Below are 21881 nucleotides of genomic sequence, written 5' to 3'. Positions count from 1 at the left end.
GTCATTTAGTGCTGTTTGGAGGCATATTTCTTATTCCTCATACCGTGTCTTGTTGCTTAGTTCTTAGCACTGTTTTCATGTGTTTGCAGATTTTATTGTAGATCCCAGCGCATAAATTCTGACTGATTAAGTGAATCAAAAAATTGAGTCTTAGTTTCTTGAAGATGTTCATTGGTGTGTATATAATATGTTTAATACGTGGGAGTCCTTTGTTAAAATGATAACAGTACATTCAGCTGTGAAGGTTTTTCTGCAAATGGGGAAACTGAGGCATACGCATGGAAAGTGACATGCACAGCATGTTATTAGTAGTGGCCCGAGCTGGAACCAGGCAGCTATTTGGGCTGTAGACTAGCTCTTTTACCTCCTCGTTTGTTTTAAGGTTTATTTATTGAAAGTAATCTCTGCACCCAGCATAAGGCTCCGAACTCATGACTTGATGCATGATGATTCAGGAGTCGCATGCTCTTCTGAGTGAGCCAGCTAGGGGCCCCTCTACCTTCCAGTTTTCTGACCTTCCATGATGCATTTAACATATCTGTATCTTAAGCCCCTCCTCTGTAAAATGAGGACAATGAATAGTCAAACCAAATGACACCGTCTTCATCACAGAATTGTTTGAGGAAGTAGCAACGTGTTAATGTAAAGACTTGATACTTACTAGGACAACTTGAACCTCAGAAAACCTTTCTACAATGATAATATGGGGATAATCCTGTGAAAAGTAATGGGGATGAAGAGCCTAGTAGGCAAGAGGAGGCCCCTGGTGGCTCTCAGTGCCTGGTGCCCATTGTTAAGAAGATGCTGATAATGATGTTGCAGATGGAGACAAAAAGGAGATAACTTTTAAGTGGGACTATTTTAAACTGTTAAAGAATGTTATGGGAATGTGAGGTAGCCTTAGCATTATGAGGCTTAAATTCTAGCCATTTGATATTTAATGACAGTCCCAAGGGAAGATGTAAAGGTTTCTTTTGAGACACCGCGTAGCTTCAGAAGATGGTATGGGGAACATAGGGTTGTAAGCGTGTGTGGTGTATTTGGTAATTCTAAACAAACCCAAGGAATCATGGCTAATGTAAAGAAGAGGAAGGGTCTTAGATGACAGAATGGAAACATGAAGTCCTAGGGTGAGATCAGGTGTACATCTTCATCCTTCGCTACTTTCCTTTAGGTCTTGAGTCAGAGCCCGGACTTTGGGGACCCTGGACCAGTATCATGGAGACGGAGAGTGAGCAGAACTCCGGGTCCACCAACGGGGGCTCCAGCTCTGGGGGTAGCTCGCGGCCCCAGATAGCCCAGATGTCGCTGTATGAACGGCAAGCAGTGCAGGTGAGGCTCGGCTCGGAGGGGCTGGGATCTGGGAGTCTGGGCTTGCGGGAGGCACGGGTGCTGGGGGAGACTTGCTTTCAGTTCCCTTCCAGCAGACTGGGGTGGTTGGATTAGGTGATGACTAACGCCCCTACCAGCCCTGAGAACCTTAGGAGTTTATAACAGTTTGACCAAGCAACCAGAGAATGAAATTCAGTCTTTAAGTAAAAAAAATTTTTTTCATGTTTATTTATTTTTGAGACAGAGAGACAGAACATGAGTGGGGGATGGGCAGAGAGAGAGAGAGAGAGAGAGAGAGAGACACAGAATCTGAAACAGGCTCCAGGCTCTGAGCTGCCAGCACAGAGCCCGATGCGGGGTTCGAACTCACAAACCGTGCGATCACAACCTGAGCTGACGTCAGACGCTTAACCAACTGAGCCGCCCAGGTGCCCCGAGATTTCAGTCTTTAAACTGTGGATTGTTTTATGTCATTCAGCTCATGAAGCTAGATTCTTACTACCCATTTCTCTTCACGGATGGTCAGGTTTTTAATCTCTGGTCTTTCTTGTAAATCACCCCAAGTAGTGGAAGTATAAAACCCATCAGAGTTTTATTTTTAGGCAGATAGTAAATTCCACGTTAAAAAAAAAATCTGCTTGGGAACGGGGCATTTTACTTAAAATATCTTGGTTGCTAGAACAACTATGTACTTTGTAAAAATAGTTGTAATTATTAAAGAATAAGAACACCGTAAAACCCTAAAGTTAATACTAAAACTGCATTACCAGTATCATCCTTATAATGCCAGTTATTTGAAAATCTTACCTAATAGAATCTTTCCCAAGCCACCATTTACTCTATTTTTCATCATTTTCAACTGCTTGGAGCTCTGACACCTTTACTGTGTCCTTAGAATATGGACTTTTTTTGTTTCTTCTCTTTATGTTTTCTTCTTTATTTTTATTTTATTTATTTATTTTAAAGTGTATTTATTTATTTGGGGGGGAAGAGCCGGGAAAGGAGAGAGAGAGAGAGAGAGAGGGAGAGGGAGAGAGGGAATCCCAAGCAAGCTCTGCACTACCAGAGCAGAGCCTGAGGCGGGGCTCGATCTCACGAACTGTGAGATCACAACCTGAGCCGAAACCAAGCATTGGATGTTCAGGCGACTGCGCCACCAGGTGCCCCTTATTATTTTTTTACAGTAAGCTCTACACCCAATGTGGGGCTTGAACTCACAACCCTGAGACCAAGAGTTGTGTGCTCCAGCTACTGAGCCAGCTTGGTGCCTCTTCTTCTCTTTATATTAATTGGCATCCCGTTTGTCTTCAGCTTGTCTAGCCCTAGTTCTTTTCCTTACTGTAGTGTGCATCTCCCCATTCCATTCTGGGAATTAAGAGTTCAAGGGAGTTACAGTGCTTTGCCACACTCCCCCTCTTCCTTTGTGTCTCTCCTTCCCAAATGTCCCTTTCTCAGGGTCACAGTCATTTGCATAGAATAGGGGTTAGAAGGGGCGCCTAGGTGGCTCAGTCTGACTTTGGCTTGGGTCATGATCTCACAGCTCGTGGGTTCAAGCCCCGCGTCGGCCTCTGTGCTGACAGCTCAGAGCCTGGAGCCTGTTTCAGATTCTGTGTCTCCCTTTCTCTCTGTCCCTCTCCTGCTCACGCTCTCTCTCTCTCTCAGAAATAAATAAAACATTAAAAAAAAAAAGTGATTCTTTCCAAGTGGGTTGATCCTCTCCTCTTCCCCACAGGCTCTGCAGGCCCTGCAGCGGCAGCCCAACGCAGCTCAGTACTTCCACCAGTTCATGCTCCAGCAGCAGCTCAGCAATGCCCAGCTGCATAGCCTGGCTGCCGTCCAGCAGGTGAGAGGTCAGCAGCCAGCTGGCCCGAGAGGGAGGGGTTAGGCGCTCCAGGTGGGCAGGAGCAGACTGCCCCATCCCCTGCGTCCGGCCAGAAACCGTGTCTTTCCTGCCCTCTGCCCTCCTGGAGGAGGACGACAGGACCTTAGTGTTTGGGGTTGCGGTAGGAACCGGCACACAGGATGGCTGTGTTCTCTAGCCACACTGTCCAATATGGTGGCCACTGGCCACGTGTAGCTGGCTGGCACTTAGAGTGCGGCCGGTCTAGGTTGTAACATGGTGGATTTCAGAGTCTTCATATTTAAAAAGATGTGAACTCTCTGAGGAGGTCGTTTCCATCGGTTATATGTTGAAATGAGATACATGGGCTTAAATAAAATCAAAGCTAATTTCTCTCATTGCTTTTCACTTTGTAAAAAGCGTGCATGCTGGAATATTATGTATGTGGCTCGCCTTGTATTTGTGTGGGACAGCCCTGGACTAGACTTAATGAATGACTCATTATCAGAGGTTCTTCTTCCACCGAAAAGAAAGTAGGAGGAGGAGGAGAACAGATGACCCGATTGCCCCCGGGGTGGGGGGTGGGGGGAGGTACGTGGGAGTTACTAGGTTAGCATGTGTGGAAATGTCAGCATTACTGGGATAGTGAATATATATTTCCTTGCTCCGTGGTAGAGCCTCTGGCTTCTTATCTGAGATCTCATTTACATTTTGTGCTGAGAAGATTCAGGGTCTTTTCCTTCGTTGTCTCTGCTCTCTTTCGTTTCCTTGTCTCCCCACCGCACCCCCCCACCCCGAGCAGGCCACGATTGCTGCCAGTCGGCAGGCCAGCTCCCCAAACAGCAGCGCCACACCGCAGCAGACCACCACCACCCAGGCCTCGGTGAGTACTGCCTGAGTACTGTCTCTGCCTGCTGAGCGGCCCTCTGCCCGGGGTCTTTGTCTCCGGGTCACACAGCTCTGTGCAGCTAATTGAAGAGTGCTAATTATTGAGTCGTCAATGGTATTTATTGCTCTTATGTAGAGAATATTAGTAAAAGGGAAATAACTGCCTTGAATCTATATAGGAAACCTAACGAGGAGGTCTAGGATAGGAGGAAGACATTTGCTGGGGGTGCAGAGGAGATGACAAGGGAAGGAACTAATTTCTGGACGCTTTCCTGAGAAGTGAAGTCAGTTCCATTTTTTTTTTCAAAATTTTAATGTTTATTCATTTTCAAGGGAGGGGTAAGTGGTAGAGAGAGGGGGGAGAGGTAGAGAGAGAGGGAGACACAGAACCCGAAGCAGGCTCCAGGCTCTGAGCTGTCAGCACAGAGCCCAACACAGGGCTCGAGCCCACGAACTGTGAGATCATGACCTGAGCCGAAGTCAGATGCTTAACCAACTGAGCCACCCAGGCACCCCAAGTCTGTTCCATTTTTGTTCCTGTTCCCCTCTCAGCTGTTAATGCTGGTGGGTAAGGACTGGGTTCTTTACTTTGGTCATACCCTACGGTAGCCGGGATGACGGTTTTGGACAGGAAGGTATTATCCATTCCTCCCGGCTCTGAAAATGGGATATTCCGCTCTTGACCGTGTCACTGTGAATTTGTCCATGATGTATAGTTCCTTTGACCTTTCCCAAGGCCTTAGTCCTGGTTCCTTTCTGTACCACACAGATCAATCTGGCCACCACGTCGGCCGCCCAGCTCATCAGCCGATCCCAGAGTGTGAGCTCTCCCAGTGCCACCACTTTGACCCAGTCTGTGCTCCTGGGGAACACCACCTCCCCACCTCTCAACCAGTCCCAGGCCCAGATGTATCTACGGGTAAGCCACAAACGCGACCACCGTTGTTGCAGGGGCATAATTGTTAATGGCCTTGGCAAAGCCTCGAGTGAAAGCTATTTTATTTAACCATGATTACCCCGATATGTTAAGACACGCTAATCTACTTCCTAGGCCTTTCTCACCTCTAGAACTATGCTCAGTATTCACAGGTGGCCTGCAGGTTACATTGAGATCCTAAGCTAGGTGTTCGCCTCAACATTTGCCTGGAGTAGTGTCACACATAGTCCAGTCTTTAACCCTGGGGCTCCAGGACCCAAGTTCTGAGTGTCCGCTCTTAGCCTGCCTACTTACTGTGCACACGCATACGTGCTCTGCCATCCTCGTGGTCTCCGCTTCTTTGATGTTTGACTCTTCAATATCATTCTGTAGTTTTATATACATTTTAGGTTTCCTTCTGGATGATTCATCGCATACGGAGAATAAGGGTCTCCTGGGTTGGTGTGGCAAGGGGCAGGGCTTAGCAGTCTCCGATCTTCTGTTTATTTTGTCTTGTGGTCCTTCCCTTCCGTTTCTTCTGTCTTTCTTCTCTTCCTCTTGCTTTTTCCTCTGCTCCTCCTCCTCCTCCTCCTCCCCTTGCCAGCCACAGCTGGGAAACCTATTGCAGGTAAACCGGACCCTGGGCCGGAATGTGCCCCTAGCCTCCCAGCTCATCCTGATGCCTAACGGGGCAGTGGCTGCAGTCCAGCAGGAGGTGCCATCTGCTCCGTCTCCAGGAGTTCATGCAGATGCAGATCAGGTCAGTGGCAACCACTTGACCTGGGGGTGGGCCCTGGGGAGGATGAAGGGAATCACCGCGCACCAGGGCTCACCCTGCTGCCCCATTACTGCTTCTCAGGATCCTTGTTTTTTCTCCCCTTTTCTGAATTTCTATAGAGCCTGAATCCCTCATAGCTCGTGAGTTACTTGAGTGAGGAAGGGAGGCAGGTTGGACTGAAAGCAGCCAATCTGGGAGCCTGTAGATATCCTTACATTCCTTTAGCCCTCTGTGGCTCAGTTTTATTCAGGAAGTCTTCATTCTCTTTCTGTGCTGTGTTCTCTCCGAGAAGGGAATTCTACAGCGAGGTAGACGTCAGGCCGGCCTGGCTGAGTGGCCGGAAGGACGGTTGATTCCCTCTCTTCATGAGTTGCCGTAGCTGCCCACTCTCGACAGTGTGTTTCTGCTCACCGTGTGCCCAGCAAAGTCTTCCTCACCATTGCTTCTTGTGCCTTACCCCCAAAATATGTATAGATATTTCGAGCTTGAAGATTTTGCTTCTTACGGATAGAATATGAATTGGGATATCACAGTCACCTTTTTCATTCTCTTCGGTTGTCAGCAAGTAAATACTGAGCTTGAGCTCTTTCTACTGATGGGCTCAGATATATACCACATACTTTGGAAGATTGAAAAGAAACGTAAGTCAGGTCTTCAAAGGTCTTAGCGAACAAAGAAGTGCCAAGTCAATGGTACTAACTTGGGGTGACCCGTGAGTTTAGAGGCAACTTGGCTGCATTCCTTCCCAGGAGCTTTGGGGACACCCGAGCAGATTCTTGAAGGATGGGTAGGATTTGATTCAGGGTAAGAAGAAAACTGGATAGAGAACAGTGTGTGTGAAGGCATAACACCGTATGTCCCTGAGTTGGGGATGAGTGCATCAAGTGGTGACAGCGGACCTGCTGGCAGATAAGGTCGTTGGCCGGGACAAGGCTGAGAGCCGAGTCCCCCACAGACAGCAGGGCCATGGCTGGCTGTTGAACTGCAGACTAATAGGAGAAGGACAGCACTTTGGAAAGAATTATCTTCGAACATGTGCCTGGAGAAGAAAGAGAAATTAAGGAACCTCGTAAGAGATTCTCAGGAGTCATTTAGTTACTAGGGTGTGACTTTTGATTTAGGCTGTGGTAACAGCAGTGGGGTCTGAGGATGAGGTTGTGACGGGTTCTGTATCCAGTTCTTTCATTTATCCGTGTATTAATTCATCAGATGCGTGAGTGCCAGTACGTGGAGGGACAGAGCAGCGGCTGAAGGTGTGAATCTGGTATTTGGGTCAGATTGCAAGTCCACGACTTACCGTGTGACCTTGGCAAATGGCCTAGCATCTTTTTGCCAGTATAGAATAGCTATTGTTAGATTCCCACGTCAGATTGTGTTGAGGGTTAAGTGAGCTGCAGGGGGTGAGTGCTCGAACAGTGCCTGGACATGGTTGAGTGTTTAGGAGTGCTGGCTATCGTTACTGTGCATCAGACATTCCCTGCCGTGTGTCCCCAGGAAAGTCAGGAACACTGGATTACTTGGGGAAGCGCCAGACATTAAACAAAAAATCACCTGGATGGTTTAATCACTGCTTCGTGAGAAAAGTACGGAGTGCTCTGAGAACACAGAAAGAGACCTCATTTATTTAGCCTTGGGACTGGGGTGGAAAGCAAGAAAGCCGCCCTTGAGGAGGGACATTTAAATTGGACGTCCAGCAAAGACCTGGAAGGACAGTGGTGAAGACTCATGAAAAACCTTGTGACAAAGACCCTTTAAATCCAAAGAGGAGGGAAGGAGCTTTATATACGGGAGACTCTAAGAGAAGACCTGCGTTCCTCGAGTTTGGCGAAGGCAGATGGAGACCACACTGGAGAGGCAGGGGCCTTGGGGACAGTGTTTAGGGCTTGGGGCTTTATGTGAAGGGTGAGGGGACGCCATGGAAGATTTGAAACCTGAAAGTGACGCGGAGAGATTTGAGGTTTGTTCATTTGTGTGTTTAAAGATTCCGTTGTCTCCTTGGTGGAGAAATGTGGAACTGGCGTCAGTGTGAGTACAGGGAGAACAGCCATAGGATGCTTTAGGGAGCGATGGCGTTTGGATTAGGCAGTAGCAAGGGAGATGGACAGAAATGAATTGATTTGAGAAAAACTTAGAAGATCATTGAAAAAGGAAAACGGACTCAGTGGATGGGGTGGGCGGGTTGAGGGAGGTGCCAGAGATGAGTTCTGACACTGCAGTGTGGTGGCTGCTCGTGTTACTTAGGAGATGAAGACCGGTGGAGAAGCGGATTGAGCGTGAAGTTCACTTGGCTGTGTTTGTGAGTCACTGGGTCACAAGGAGGTCAGCCGTTTTATTATATCTGGTGCTTGAGCTGAGAGGGGAGGTCGCTTTTGGGATCACTTAGGGAAAGGTACGGGTTGGCAAGAGAAAAGCCTTTAAGGATGAGCCCTGAGGGTTAGGCCGGTTCCTTGGAAAATGGAGCCGTTCAAGGTCAAGTAGAGGGTGACGGATTAGAAAGGGGAGCAGGAAAGAGTGACAGAGAAACAGGAAAATTTGGGTTGTGTAGCGTCATGAGGACAAGGGAGCACAGCGTTAGGAGGAGGACGAGGGGTCTTCCGTCACATGCAGTGGAAAGGGCCAGAAAGATAGAATCACTAACACGGATAGAGAACCGCTTTAGTGGAGTTGGGGGCCTGGAAGTCAGAGCCGTGTGCCTTAAGGGATGGCCGGACAGTGAGAATAAAAGCGGTGTCTGTAAACAGTTACTGCCAGTTTAGCACTCACAGGAAAGGAAGATGAAGCTGGAGTTGGGAGAGTGGGGTTCAGTTGTGGTGTGGGAGCTCCGTTAGTGGAAAGGTTGAAGAGACGGGGAGGAACTCTGTGAGAAGGACGAGGAGTGGGGCCCCGAGTGAAGCGAAGGATTTGGTAGGAGCGAGAGCAGGGAAGAGGGTGGGCAGGTGTTTGTGAGGGGGATGCACAGATTTGGTGATGGAACTCATGAAGTGTGCTCATAGAATGGTTTTATTGTCTCTGCAGGGGTGATGAGGGAGAGGGGGAAGAGCAGGTGGTTCTGAGGTATATAGGAAGACCAGGACAGTTTTAAATACCCATCTGTTATGGAAAAACTGAAAAAAAATTAGAAAAAAAATTGTAAAATTGCCAGATCATAGTAAGTGCCCCAGAACCCAATCCTGATGATTCTTGTACATCTCTTAACATCTGTCACTACTTTACTGCTTGCCTGAATTCAGGTTCTTATTATTTTTTTATCTGAATTACTTACTGGTTTTCTAATTGTCTCTTGACTTCAGCCTTATCTACCTCTAAGCATCTTCCATATTACATCAGAATAAGTTTTTTTCTTTTCTTTCTTTTTTTTTTTTCTGAGAGAGAGAGCATGCATGTGCGTGGGGAGGGGCAGAGGGAAAGCGGGAGAGAGAATCTTAAGCAGCCTCCATACCCAGTGCAGAGCTTGATGCGGGGCTCCATCTCATGACCCTGAGATCATGACCTGAGCCAAAGTCAAGAGTAGAATGCTTAACCGACTGAGCAACTCATATGTATGCCCCCAGAATGAGGTATTTTTTTTTAAATTTATTTATTTATTTTGAGACTGACTTACTTTGCACAAGCAGGTGAGGGACAGAGAGAAGGAGAGACAGAATCCCGAGCAGGCTCCGTGCCATCAGCACAGAGCCCAGTTGCAGGGCTTGAACTCATCAGTGTGAGGTCATGACCTGAGCCGAGATCAAGAGTCAGTTGTTTAACCTATTGAGCCACCCAGGTGCCCCAGAAGAAGATTTTTAAATAAGAAAATATATGTGGTTACAAACGTTATTTTAAATGGTACTTCTGGTGTACCAGATATGTTCAGTCATAACCCTTGGTTCAAGGCGTCCCAACAACAGTCCATTCATGGCCACTTTTATGTACTTACTCAGTAGGTTTTAATGCTGTGATAAGCAATGCCCAGTCCCACCCAGTGCCTGCCCTACCCATGGCAACAGTCATTCTGATTCCTAGGTTCATCCTTCCCTGTGCTCCCCTTTTTATAGTTTTATTGTGCTTAGATATATTTCTAAAAAGTACTTTTTATTATGGAAAATTTCAAACTTATGCAACAACAGGAAAAAATATGAATCCCAACCACCTACAGCATTTATCAACATATGACTTCTAGCCAGGACCCTTCCCTCCACGTGTGGATTATTTTGAAGCAAATTCCAGTTGCCATATTTGAGATATATATACATCTGTATATTAATTTATTTTGTATTTAATGTAGAAAGTCTGTTGTATATAATTTTGGGGGACTGCTTTTTTTTTTAATATTTTTTTTAATATTTTTTATTTATTTCTAGGAGAGAGAGAGAGAGAGAGAGTGAGCGTGAGCAGGGGAGGGTCAGAGAGAGAGGGAGTCACAGACTGAAACAGGCTCCAGGCTTCGAGCTGGCAGTCAGCACAGAGCCCGACGCGGGGCTCGAACCCACGAACCGCGAGATCATGACCTAAGCGAAAGTCGGACGCTTAACCGACTAAGCCACCCAGGCGCCCCGGGGGACTGCTTTCTTAATAGCTTATTGTCAAGATCCGTCTGTGTTGTTGCATGTCATCGTATTTTGATTTCTATGTAGTATTCCATTGTGTGAATATATGACAGTTCATTCATCTTCTGATAACGGTCATTTAGGTCGTGTCCAGGCTTTTGTCACCTGTGAATAGTGCTGCTGTGAACATTCTTAAACATGCCTCCTGGGGTACTCAGCAAGGGTTTCTTTTGTGGAATTCCTAGATTACAGGCTGTGTAAATAGTCAACTTTATTTATTTATTTATTCATTCATTCATTATTTATTTCCAAATTTTAATTTAAATTTTGGCTAATTAACATTTAGTGTAATACTGGTTTTGGGAGTAGAAGAATGTTCAACTATAGGATATGATGCCAAACTGTTTTCCCAAGTGGCTGTACTGATTCACACTTCTGTCAGCACCATTTAAAAGAATGATCTCAACTGTAGATTTATGTCTCTTTATTCTGATTCACGTTCTTCAGTGGCTTCCTGTAATCTGTTAGGTACTTGTCATTCCTCTCTTCATATTTTGGAGGCACTGTGCTAGGTGCTGGAAAGAGAGCAACAGAGAAGACAGATAAACCTTGTTTCCAAACTGAAGTTCAGACTCTCCCAGTTGTAATACACGAAGCCCTTCCTGATCTGGTACCTTTCTACCTCCCCAGCCTAAGCCTACCTTCTGAGCTTCATTTCTTGGCACTCCCTCTACCTCACCCCAAACATAATGAAATATTTATAATTCAAACGCTCTGCTCTTTCTTGGCTTGATGTTCTTCCAGATGTTGTTATCTATATCTTCAAACCTCTGCCTTCACTCTTACCCATTGAGTTCTCAGATCAAACAAGTGACTGTTTTAGGAAGTCTTCCCTAATCTCCCTGGTCTGACTCCGTCTTCCTCCTCTGTGTTCCCGTGGCAGTTTGTGCATTATCTCTGCATCATGTGATAAGGTTATTGGTGATTTTCTGGTCTTTTCTGGTGGGAAGTATTCATGAAGAGGAGGGATAGTGTGTCTTTCATCCCCACATTTCCAGTCTCCAGGGTACAACCTGAGGCGTAGTAGGTATTTGGTAGATGCTGAAGGAATGACTGCAGAGGAAAGGGAAAGTCCGAGACCTTTTGAAGGAATAAATGAGTGAACTTCGTGATAGGTTTGATAGCGACTGAAGGAGACTGAAAATCAAATGTGATTCAAGTCCCTCCCTGGATGACTGGAAGGACTTTAATGTCTGTAATTGTAAAGGTGGGGGGGTATGGGTTCTGAGGGGGGCTGGGGAATATCTGTGACTCTGTTCAGTGCTACTAAGTCATCATGGAAGTCTTTGACCTTAGTGCTTCCTGTTCCTTTTTTTTCAGTATACCTCTTTCTTCTTATCTTTCAGGTGCAGAATTTGGCAGTGAGGAATCAACAGGCCTCAGCCCAAGGACCCCAGATGCAAGGCTCTGCTCAGAAGGCCATTCCTCCTGGAGCCTCCCCTGTCTCTAGCCTCTCCCAGGCCTCTAGCCAGACCCTAGCTGTGGCTCAGGCATCATCTGGGGCCTCAGGCCAGTCCCTGAACCTCAGTCAAGCTGGGGGAGGCAGCGGAAGTAGCCTCCCAGGGTCCATGGGTCCAGGTGGCGGCGGCCAGGCGCCCGGGGGTTTGGGTCAGTTGCCTTCCTCAGGAATGGGTGGTGGTGGGAGCTGTCCCAGGAAGGGCACAGGAGTGGTGCAGCCCTTGCCTGCAGCCCAGACAGTGACTGTGAGTCAGGGAAGCCAGACGGAAGCAGAAAGTGCGGCGGCCAAGAAGGCAGAAGCAGATGGGGCCAGTCAGCAGAACGTGGGCATGAACCTGACACGGACAGCTACCCCCGCTCCCAGCCAGACCCTTATTAGCTCAGGTAAGTGGGTCACCTCAGTCTTCCCAGTACATTTCTTTGCCTTTTTTCGTGCTTCTCTTGGTCCTGGAGTAGTGGAAGGAAAGAACGTCCCTGGAGCCTTGATCATATTAGTCAGGGAGAGAGGAGGACCAGTGATAGAGCTAGGTCGTGCCTGCCTGTTTCCACCAGGCAGCAATCAGTTTGCAAACAATTGCTCTGTCCCCTTTTTAAGCCCTGAGTTTGTCAGTTTACCCACCCTGCCCATTTGTTTGCCCAGGTCTTAATGAATTGCCTACTGTGTTGTAGGAGGCATTAGAGATGTGTCTTTTTTTTTTTTAAGTTTATTTTGAGAGAGAGAGAGCGAGAGTGCTAGGAGGGGAGGGGCAGAGAGAAGGGAAGGAGGAGGACCCCAAGCAGGCTCCACACCTGCCAGCACAGAGCCCGATGTAGGGCTTAGTCTTGTGAACCGTGAGATCGTGACCGAGTTGTACGCTTAACCGGCTGGGCCACCCAGGCGCTTCTGGGATGCATCTCTGAAAAACAGATTCCTTGTCCTCATGGCACTTACAGTTCCACTTCAGGGATGACTTCTCTTCTCACTGTTGAATGATGATTAGTTGGACCAGGGTAGAACAGAGATGGTGCAGGGACCTTAGAGCCCCTCGGACCAGTGAGCAGAGCCACAGTCTGGTGCAGTCACCATGTGATCATCTGTGTCAGTGATAAGGGTAAAATAAGAATAAATAAGATTAACCCCAAATGGTTTAGACTTCTTTGATTTTTAAGATTTTTTTCAAGTTATTTGAGATAGTGTGCAAGCATGTGCACACTAGTGGGGGAGTGGCCAAGAGAGAGAGAGAGAATCCCAAGCAGGCTCTGCTCAGCTTGGAGCCCGACGTGGGGTTTGATCTCCTGACAGTGAGATCACGATCTGAGCCGACATCAAGAGTCGGACACTTAACTGAGCCACCCAGCTGCGCTGTACTTGCTTTTAGACTGTGGTTAGATACCGTTAGATGTGTGCACCTTACTTGGGAGTGTTTATGTTCGTCTGCCTCATTTCTAGCACTTTAGTTGTTGCTGTATTTGAATAATTTACTTACAAGAAGTTAGATGTTAATTATCAGCTCTGTTACTACTAACCTAGTATTTATATACCATAGCACGTCTCTTTCCAAAGGGCTTTTGTCTCACAAACGCTCTCTGGACAATCTGGGAGAATACGGGGGTCGGGGGGGAGATCGTCACCCTCACTCGCAGTGAGGGAAACTGGGAAAAGTCGGAGCTTACAGCTGCTGACTCTTAAAGACTCGTAGGTCTTTAAGGTGGGGACCTAAACTGACGAGTCTGAAAAACCGAGGCATTAACGGGAAAATGTTGGTATCTTTACCACTGAGGACATTTATTCTTTCAGGTGACTGGCTATTAAGTCTTTCTCATGTGCCGGGCACTGGGCTCGGTTCTGGGGATGTAAAAAAATGAAAAAAGCGGGGACTCACCCCTTGAGGAATTCAGTCAAATCACACAGAAGATGGGCCATCCTTTGCTGGGTCGCACTAACAGGATTTAGCATAGCAAAGAAGCTAGAAGTTAGATGGATGTAAGAAATGACCACGGGCTTTTAAACGATTGGGCAAGCGAGTTCTTTCCTGGAGGTCCTTGGTTCTGGATGGAGACGGTCATGTCCGCCCCAGAGGAAGGAGTATGAATGAAGTGATCTCTTGGGTCCTTCCTTAGTGCATTTCCATTCACCCTGGGATCCCGAGACCAAGTGCACTTTGGAAAGTCGATGTTTTAATTTGTGACGAGGATTCTCTTCTGCTCCTCCCCTCTGTCCCGTGCCGGGCGCGTCCCCGCAGCCACCTACACGCAGATCCAGCCCCATTCCCTGATTCAGCAGCAGCAGCAGATCCACCTCCAGCAGAAGCAGGTGGTGATCCAGCAGCAGATCGCCATCCACCACCNCCGCCGCCGCCGCCGCCGCCGCCGCCCCCCACCACTCTCACTGCCCCTCCGCCGCCGCAGGTCCCGCCCACGCAGCAGGTCCCGCCCTCCCAGTCCCAGCAGCAAGCCCAGACCCTGGTGGTTCAGCCCATGCTTCAGTCTTCATCCTTGTCCCTCCCGCCCGACCCAAGCCCCAAGCCCCCCATCCCCATCCAGTCTAAGCCGCCGGTGGCGCCTCTCAAGCCTCCTCAGTTAGGGGCTGCCAAGATGTCCGCCACCCAGCAACCGCCGCCCCACATCCCGGTGCAGGTCGTGGGCGCCCGGCAGCCGGGGACGGCCCAGGCGCAGGCCCTGGGGTTGGCGCAGCTGGCGGCAACCGTACCTACTTCCCGGGGGCTGCCCGGCGCAGGGCAGCCCGGCCAGGCCCATCTGGCCTCCTCGCCACCGTCGTCCCAGGCTCCTGGTGCGCTGCAAGAGTGCCCTCCCGCCTTGGCGTCTGGGATGACCCTCGCCCCTGTGCAGGGCACAGCGCACGTGGTCAAGGGCGGGGCTGCCGCCGCCTCGCCTGCTGTAGCCCCGGTACCTGCAGCCTTCTACATGCAGTCCGTGCACCTGCCGGTGAGTGCCGGCTGGTGGCTTTGCGGGCCCTGGCGCCTTTCAGCGGGCCTGGGGCTCACTGCAAGTAGAGCTTCACGGAGGAGGGGAATAGGGGGAAGAGGGGCGCCTGGGTGACTCAGTCGGCTGAGCATCTGATTCTTGTTTCGGCGCAGGTCTTGATCCTGGGATGGTGGGGTCGAGCCCCGAGAAGGCCTCTGCACTGAGCGTGGAGCCTGCTTGGGACTCTCTCCCTCTCGCTCTGCCCCTCTCCCCTATTCGCACTCTGTCTCCAAAAAATCAAAAAGTTGGGAAGGTTAAGATACTGATACTGATCATTTAACCTTCATTTCCTCCTTGGAAGCCCATCTCCTAGCACAGCCACGCAGGGGTGAGGACTTCTGAATTGGGAAGGAGGAGACCAGATTCAGTCTATAACAGATGCATAATGTGTGGGATGCAGTGACATGTGTGAATATGGTCCTGCATCAGTTCTCTTAGTCCTTGTGTCGTTTCATCTGTGACAATTATTTGTTACAAACCCTAAAACTTAAAAGGATACAGGTATTTGCTTCTTTGGTAAGAGAGGCATTACCAGAAGGTGAAGATACTGGTATTAATTTGTTCCTTTTGTAAGAGAGAGACATTCATGTATATAATAATCTGTACTTCATACTCCTGAGTTTGCTACCTGAATTCATTCCGGGTTTGTGGATCTGTATTAAGTTAGATCAGTTGCTTAAATGGATCTTTGGAAAAACGGTGGTTCTCCGTTGGGCCATGACGAATCCAGGGTTCTGAGGTCCAGGTCAGGACTAAACGTGACATTTTCTTTTGTCCTGATGTAGAAGATACACGTCTAGGAATGACCAGGAATTCTCGTGTACCGTGGGGAATATACACGTTGGGGAGTCCGGAAATCAGGAAATTGTCATTGACATCATGGGAGTAATTGAGGTTCTTTATTCCCCTTCACTCATCAATCTTGGTTTCTTTCCTGTTCTTAACTCTCTAGAGCAAACCCCAGACATTGGCTGTCAAGCGAAAGGCAGAATCTGAGGAGGAGAGAGACGATGTCTCCTCACTGGGTTCAATGCTTCCTGCCAAGTCATCTCCAGTAGCAGAGAGCCCAAAGGCCATGGAGGAGAAGAGCAGTCTCGGAGGTGAGTGACCGGCTGGTGCAGTGCAGAGATTAGAGAACTGTTCGGAGTGAGCTTTGAAGATAAACCTGGTTCTGTAGAGTATGGGACTGGGGGCCTGAACTTGGACAAATGAGTAGATCTGACCCCGGGAACCCCGGGGTGAAGGCCCAGAGGCAAACGCGTGTTGTTGTGGAAGGCCACACTGGTGTGGCTAACAGACAGCTCAGGTCCGTCATCCCCCATCTGCTTCTTAGTCTGTGTGTGTTTTCCAGAGAAAGCTGAGCCGGTGACCGCTGTGAATGCCAGTCCTCCAGGCGGCGAGCTAGTAGCCTTGGCTTCGGCCCCGTCCGCACCCCCTCCCACACTAGCCCTGGTGTCCAGACAAATGGGTGACTCGAAACCCCCACAGGCCATCGTCAAGCCCCAGATTCTCACCCACATCATCGAAGGTTTCGTCATCCAGGAAGGAGCCGAGCCTTTCCCGGTGAGGGCAGGGCCAGAAGGTGGGACTTTCAAGTGGGGACTTGGCCTGAGTATCATCTTTCTGAAGCCCACTCAAATCCAAAGTCTCAGAACTATTTAATTATTAGAGAATGGTTTGGTTCTCTTGTTTGTATGGTTAAGCTGGAAAGAAAAAGAAAGAAGGGAAGCATCAAGGAAAGGATATGTGTAGACCAGGAAAAATGAAAATGTTGGGGAGAGGAGGAGAAAAGGGAAAAGCTGTAACGTTGAGCTCTGCAAACTGGTTTGTGTCGTGCTGAAGCAGTCTGTGGTGGAGAAGTCACGGGACTTTTCTAGATGCACGTACTTACAGACCCAGGCCTAGAACACAGATATCTGCAGCTTTGGAAGGAAAAGGAGAGCCAAGGTCGAAACCTGTTTTCCGGGGGCTTATTGGAAAAGAGCCAGTCAGGCAATCTTGATCGTCGTGTTGAAAATGTTTCCCTAGGGGCGCCTGGGTGGCTTAGTCGGTTAAGCGTCCGACTTTTGCTTAGGTCATGATCTTGCGGTTTGTGGGTTCGAGCCCTACGTCGGGCTCTGTGCTGACTGCCAGCTCAGAGCCTGGAGCCTGTTTCAGTCTGTGACTCCCTCTCTCTCTGACCCTCACCTGCTCACGCTGTCTCTCTCTCTCTCCTAGAAATAAATTAAAAACATAAAAAAAAAAAAAAAAAAAAAATTNGACTTGGCCGTTAACTCAGAGAACCAGGCAAAGACGACTGGGAAATGCGGGGGGAGGCTTCTGAGAAGCAGGAAGGAAAGCAGCCAACTTAACTGTAAACTTGTCTGCCACAGGTGGGCTGCTCTCAGTTACTGAAAGAGTCTGAGAAGCCGCTGCAGACCGGCCTCCCGACAGGGCTGAATGAGAATCAGTCAGGTGGCCCCTTGGGAGGGGACAGCCCGTCTGCTGGTAAGTGTTAATGTGGAGGCCCATCTGGGGAACGAGGCTCATGGAGATGCGTTTGGCTCAGTGTACAATAGGAATTATTTGAAGTGGGAATTCTGTGAAGTCCATTCATACCCAGGAACTATAATTAAATACCACAATGTGTAGAATCACACAAAAGGAGTTCCGTAGGATTAGACTGATATCTTTCAAGCTAGCCTCTTGAATTATTTAATTTTTTTCAAAAGATGATCAAAAATAGGATACTTCTCCAACTTTGGCTCAGGTCATGAGCTCATGGTTCATGAACTCAAGCCCCACATCGGGCTCGGTGTTGACAGCTCAGAGCCTGGAGCCTGCTTCAGATTCTGTGTCTCCCTCTCTCTGCTTCTCCCCTGCTTGCTCTCTCTCTCTCTCTCTCTCTCTCTGAATCACTCTCTCAGAAATAAATAATAAAAACATTTAAAAAAATAGGATACTTAAGAAAAACTTTTTATATTTCTTTTTGAGACACAGAGAGTGTGAGTGTGGAGTGGGGGAAGGGCAGAGAGAGAGGGAGAAAGAATCTGAATCAGGCTGTGTACTGACAGCAGAGAGCCCGATGTGGGGCTCAGACTTGAACTACAACGTCGTGACCTGAACTGAAGTTGGATGCTTAACCGACTGAGTCATTCAGGCGCCCCGAGTTCTCGTTATTCTAGATTTTATAATATGCATTAAGGACTGTTGACGTTTCCCTCACTGCCGTCGTAAACTTTTGTTGGGAGAGGGATCTTGTATCTCTGAGTAATTAGTTCCTCTGTCTTGTTCTCTAATGCAGTCTTGTCTGAAATCTGAGAGTATATGAATTAGGATGATGTTAAGTCCTCGGGGCGCCTAGGTGGCTCAGTTGGTTAAGTGTCCGATTCTTGGTTTAGGCTCAGGTCACGATCTCACGGCTAGTGAGTTCGAGCCCCGAATCAGGCTCTGCGCTGATGCTGTGGATCCTGCTTGCGAGTCTCCCTCTCCCCTCTCTGCTTCTCCCCCACTCAATGCGCATGTCTGCTCTTCTGTCTTAAAGTACACACACATAAAACAAAATTAAAAAGAGGCTAAAGCCAGTCATCTAAAATGGAAACAGTCTGTCCTAAGTCCGAAGACCGGGTCATCCCTGAGGGACACATCTTTATGATTTTGGCTTCTGGACGTTAGGCTGTAGGGCCTGTGACTTAGGTCGTGCGGTCCCTTGGGGGTGACCCCTGGGAGTGATGAGAGTGAGCCCGGTCGGCAACAGAACCGGTGCCCCTCTGCAGCCGTGCCTTGTTTTCCAGAGCTCGAGAAGAAGGCCAACCTCCTGAAGTGTGAGTACTGTGGGAAGTACGCGCCTGCAGAGCAGTTTCGCGGCTCCAAGAGGTTCTGCTCCATGACTTGCGCCAAGAGGTACCACACCCCCTGCCCCCACCTCCGGCACCGGCTCTTCCGTCAGCCAGGGCACACACCCCCCCCTTCCTTCCTTCCCTGGGATCCCCTCGCCGATCGCTTCCCGTGTCTTTGCCTGTCAGCTTGCCCGGCCGCCCCCGAGTCGGTTCTGACGCCAGCTTGGCCCTCGCAGCCCTTGGCCATCCCGCGCGTGTCCTGACCCGCAGGTATAACGTGAGCTGTAGCCACCAGTTCCGGCTGAAGAGGAAAAAAATGAAAGAGTTTCAAGAAGCCAACTATGCCCGCGTTCGTCGGCGCGGACCCCGCCGCAGTTCCTCTGACATCGCCCGTGCCAAGATCCAGGGCAAGCGCCACCGGGTGAGCTGCTGGTGGCCGGCCACCTCCCTCCCAAGCGGCCCCTTCCCTGCGTCCTCCCTTCCCCGGTGATCCCTTCGGGGGTGAAAGGGAGCGGGGGACCAGACCTCATGGTGGTCTTGATTGTTTTACCTCGCATCCCAACACATCCCGACCTCTCGTCTCCTTTCACCTGGTGACCGGCTCGTGTCTCCGTTAATCTTTACATTACATTTGGGAAAACCCAAATTGTTGGAAGAAGGGAGCCTCAGGAAAGCCATAGGACATACTTGAAAGTTACGTGGGAGTGGACTGGTGGCTCCGGGCGTTTGCAAGCCAAGTACAGTTTTTTCACTCATCTGCTACTAGTTTCCCCTCCGTGCCCAGGATTAGCTCACAGCCAATGGCCAGGGAGGGGAGAGGGAGGCCTCACGACCCATGTTCGCGACCTCACTGCTTCGTGCTGCTCTCCGCAGGGCCAAGAGGACTCTAGCAGGGGTTCAGATAATTCCAGTTACGATGAAGCACTCTCTCCAACGTCCCCTGGGCCTCTGTCGGTGAGAACTGGGCACGGAGAACGTGACCTGGGGAACCCCAATACGGCGCCACCGACGCCGGAATTACACGGCATCAACCCAGTGTTCCTGTCCAGCAATCCTAGCCGTTGGAGCGTGGAGGAGGTGTATGAATTCATCGCCTCTCTACAAGGTATTGAGGATGTGACCAGTAGAATGCGGATCCCATACGGGGCTCGTTTCCTTAGGTCGCCCCACATGGGCCTTTGTGACAGGGAACAGGGTGGACTCTGAAATCAGTGGGGACTTAAATACCATGTGATGAAGGCGCTACCCTTGATCTTTATCCAAGTTACTTGTCCACAGCCTGGTTTCTTAATTTCCTTCTGGGGTGATGGTCCTCGACTGTGTCAGCAGTCTTGCAGCGTTTGATGCTCACCTTCCTGTTTCTTGCTGATCATTTTTGGATAACGTGTATTTTTTACATGTGATTAGGATCGCTGTCATGGATAGAAGAGTTTTCCCACTAGAGGGACTAGGAATTAAGGGGCCGTTGTCAACTCCACACTCTTTAAGCAGGATCGTTTAAAAGCTACTCTGGAAAAAGGATTGTTTTCTTCAGAAAACAAAATCATCATACCTGACTTGCCATTTGTCTGAATTCTGGGCCTTTCAACAGAAATGCCTCAAAGGCTCTGAACTTTGTTTTTGTGCTAGTATAAAACAAAACCTAGATTTTGCTCCTTCCTTTTCTTCCCTCCTCAAGCTGTTTGAATGAAGTTATTTCTATGATTGGAAATAACTTCATCTCAGGTTTCTTAAATGTTTATTTTTGAGAGAGAAAGAGAGAATGCGAATGGTGGACAGGCAGAGAGGGAGAGAGAGAATCCCAAGCAGTTTCCATGCTGTGTGCGCAGAGTCAGATATGGGGCTTGAACTCACAAACCGTGAGATCTTGACCTGAGCTGAAATTGAGCTGACACTTGACTGAGCCACCCAGATGCCCCAAGGCTTTTTGTTTTTGTCTTTATTTTTTAATTATTTAAAGATCTTTTAACGTTTATTTTTGAGAGAGAGCATAAGCAGGGGAGGGGCAGAGAGCGAGGGAGACACAGACCCTAAAGCAGGCTCCAGGCTCTGAGCTGTCAGCAGAGTCCGATGTGGGGCTCGAACCCATGAACCGTGAGATCATGACCTGAGCCGAAGTCGGATGCTTAACTGACTGAGCCCTCCAGGTGCCTCCGTTTTCATCTTTAGTTCCTCCCTCCTGACCTCTGGTGCTGGTTTCTCATACACATTCCCACCGTTCCTCCTAGGCTGCCAGGAGATTGCGGAGGAGTTTCGTTCCCAGGAGATCGATGGACAGGCCCTTTTATTACTTAAAGAGGAACATCTCATGAGTGCCATGAACATCAAGTTGGGCCCTGCCCTCAAGATCTGCGCCAAGATAAACGTCCTCAAGGAGACCTAAGGTGGCCCTCTTGCACAAACAAGCCGACGGCAGACACTCCCTACTGTCCGGGTTCTACCCTGGTGCCAGCAGACTTAACAGGGAAGAGAGAGCTGTTCCATAGAGAGCCCTTCTGTAGAGGGGTCACCGGGGCAGTGAAGGGAAGTGCAGGGACTGCTTGCTGGTGCTACGTGGCCGCAGCTGTGACGTTTCCTCCACGTTCTACCTTCATTTTTAAAGATTACGGTTCTCGCTTTTCTCACTCCCCCCCCCCACCCCCCATCCCGTCTTTATACAAGAGGCAGTCCAGAGGGGTAGGACTGCTCCGCCTTATCCTGGAGTGGAGGGTCTAGCCAGGGTCTCAGCTCCCTGAGGGGAGGAGCGGACGGGAGGGCAGGAAACGTGGGACACTGGTGTGCCCCCTGCTCCAGGAGGGGGAGCCGGGCTTTTCCCAGCGGATGGGACGCAAGCAGCAAAATCTGGCACCCCTTCCCTGCGGACCGCCCAGCCGTGGCCCCAGGTCTCTGTGGTGCCCCCTTGGTGACCAACACTTTCTCTTGTGTTCAAGGCAGGGTCACGGGCCCGTGCAGAGGCTTGGTTGGTGCCATCTGACATGCCGGGGGTGGGGGGTAGGGGCGAAAGTGTTGGGCACACGCGTGGCCATCATTGGTTCCGCATCTCCGTGCTCCCTTCAGTTTCTGTGTGTCTCCTCCCCTCCCTTTCTTTTTGGTTCCAGCTCTGCTCTGTCCTATAGCTTTATTCACACAGGAGTGTGTGGGGCTGAGGCCAGGAGTATAAGTACCTGCCTTAGGCACTATTCCTTATACAACAAAAATATTAAATATTTTTTTCCTCCTCAGTAAAAGGATAAAAATTGGTCTCAGTTGTCTCTTACTCCATTCCGGGTCTCTGCCCTCCTCTCGTACAAAAGACTAGGGC

General features: G+C 49.3%; 1 protein-coding gene and 1 long non-coding RNA gene across 2 annotated transcripts; one reads left to right on the top strand and one right to left on the bottom strand.

The window, feature by feature from the left end:
• The first annotated feature begins 1178 nt into the window (after positions 1-1178).
• PHC1 (polyhomeotic homolog 1) lies at positions 1179-21805 on the top strand. The gene is given in 15 exon segments (XM_077759040.1): positions 1179-1332; positions 3065-3175; positions 3975-4055; positions 4830-4979; positions 5581-5736; positions 11687-12182; positions 14021-14143; positions 14146-14723; positions 15715-15862; positions 16114-16325; positions 17135-17249; positions 18536-18644; positions 18851-19001; positions 19454-19685; positions 20809-21805. Coding segments are annotated over 15 exon segments (2931 nt in total). The 5' UTR covers positions 1179-1218; the 3' UTR covers positions 20964-21805.
• LOC144227445 (uncharacterized) lies at positions 10748-14558 on the bottom strand. Its single transcript, XR_013333930.1, has 3 exons — positions 14488-14558; positions 12730-12872; positions 10748-10855 (listed from the first exon to the last, which is right to left on the bottom strand). It is a non-coding gene; the product is annotated as an uncharacterized LOC144227445 (long non-coding RNA).
• Positions 21806-21881: the final 76 nt, after the last annotated feature.

The sequence above is a fragment of the Crocuta crocuta genome, unplaced genomic scaffold (genome assembly GCF_008692635.1).
Source record: "Crocuta crocuta isolate KB4526 unplaced genomic scaffold, BGI_CrCroc_1.0 scaffold72, whole genome shotgun sequence".
Lineage (NCBI taxonomy): Eukaryota > Metazoa > Chordata > Mammalia > Carnivora > Hyaenidae > Crocuta > Crocuta crocuta.
The sequence above is the reverse complement of the archived record's forward strand: the minus strand, read 5'-3'. Positions and strand labels throughout refer to the sequence as shown.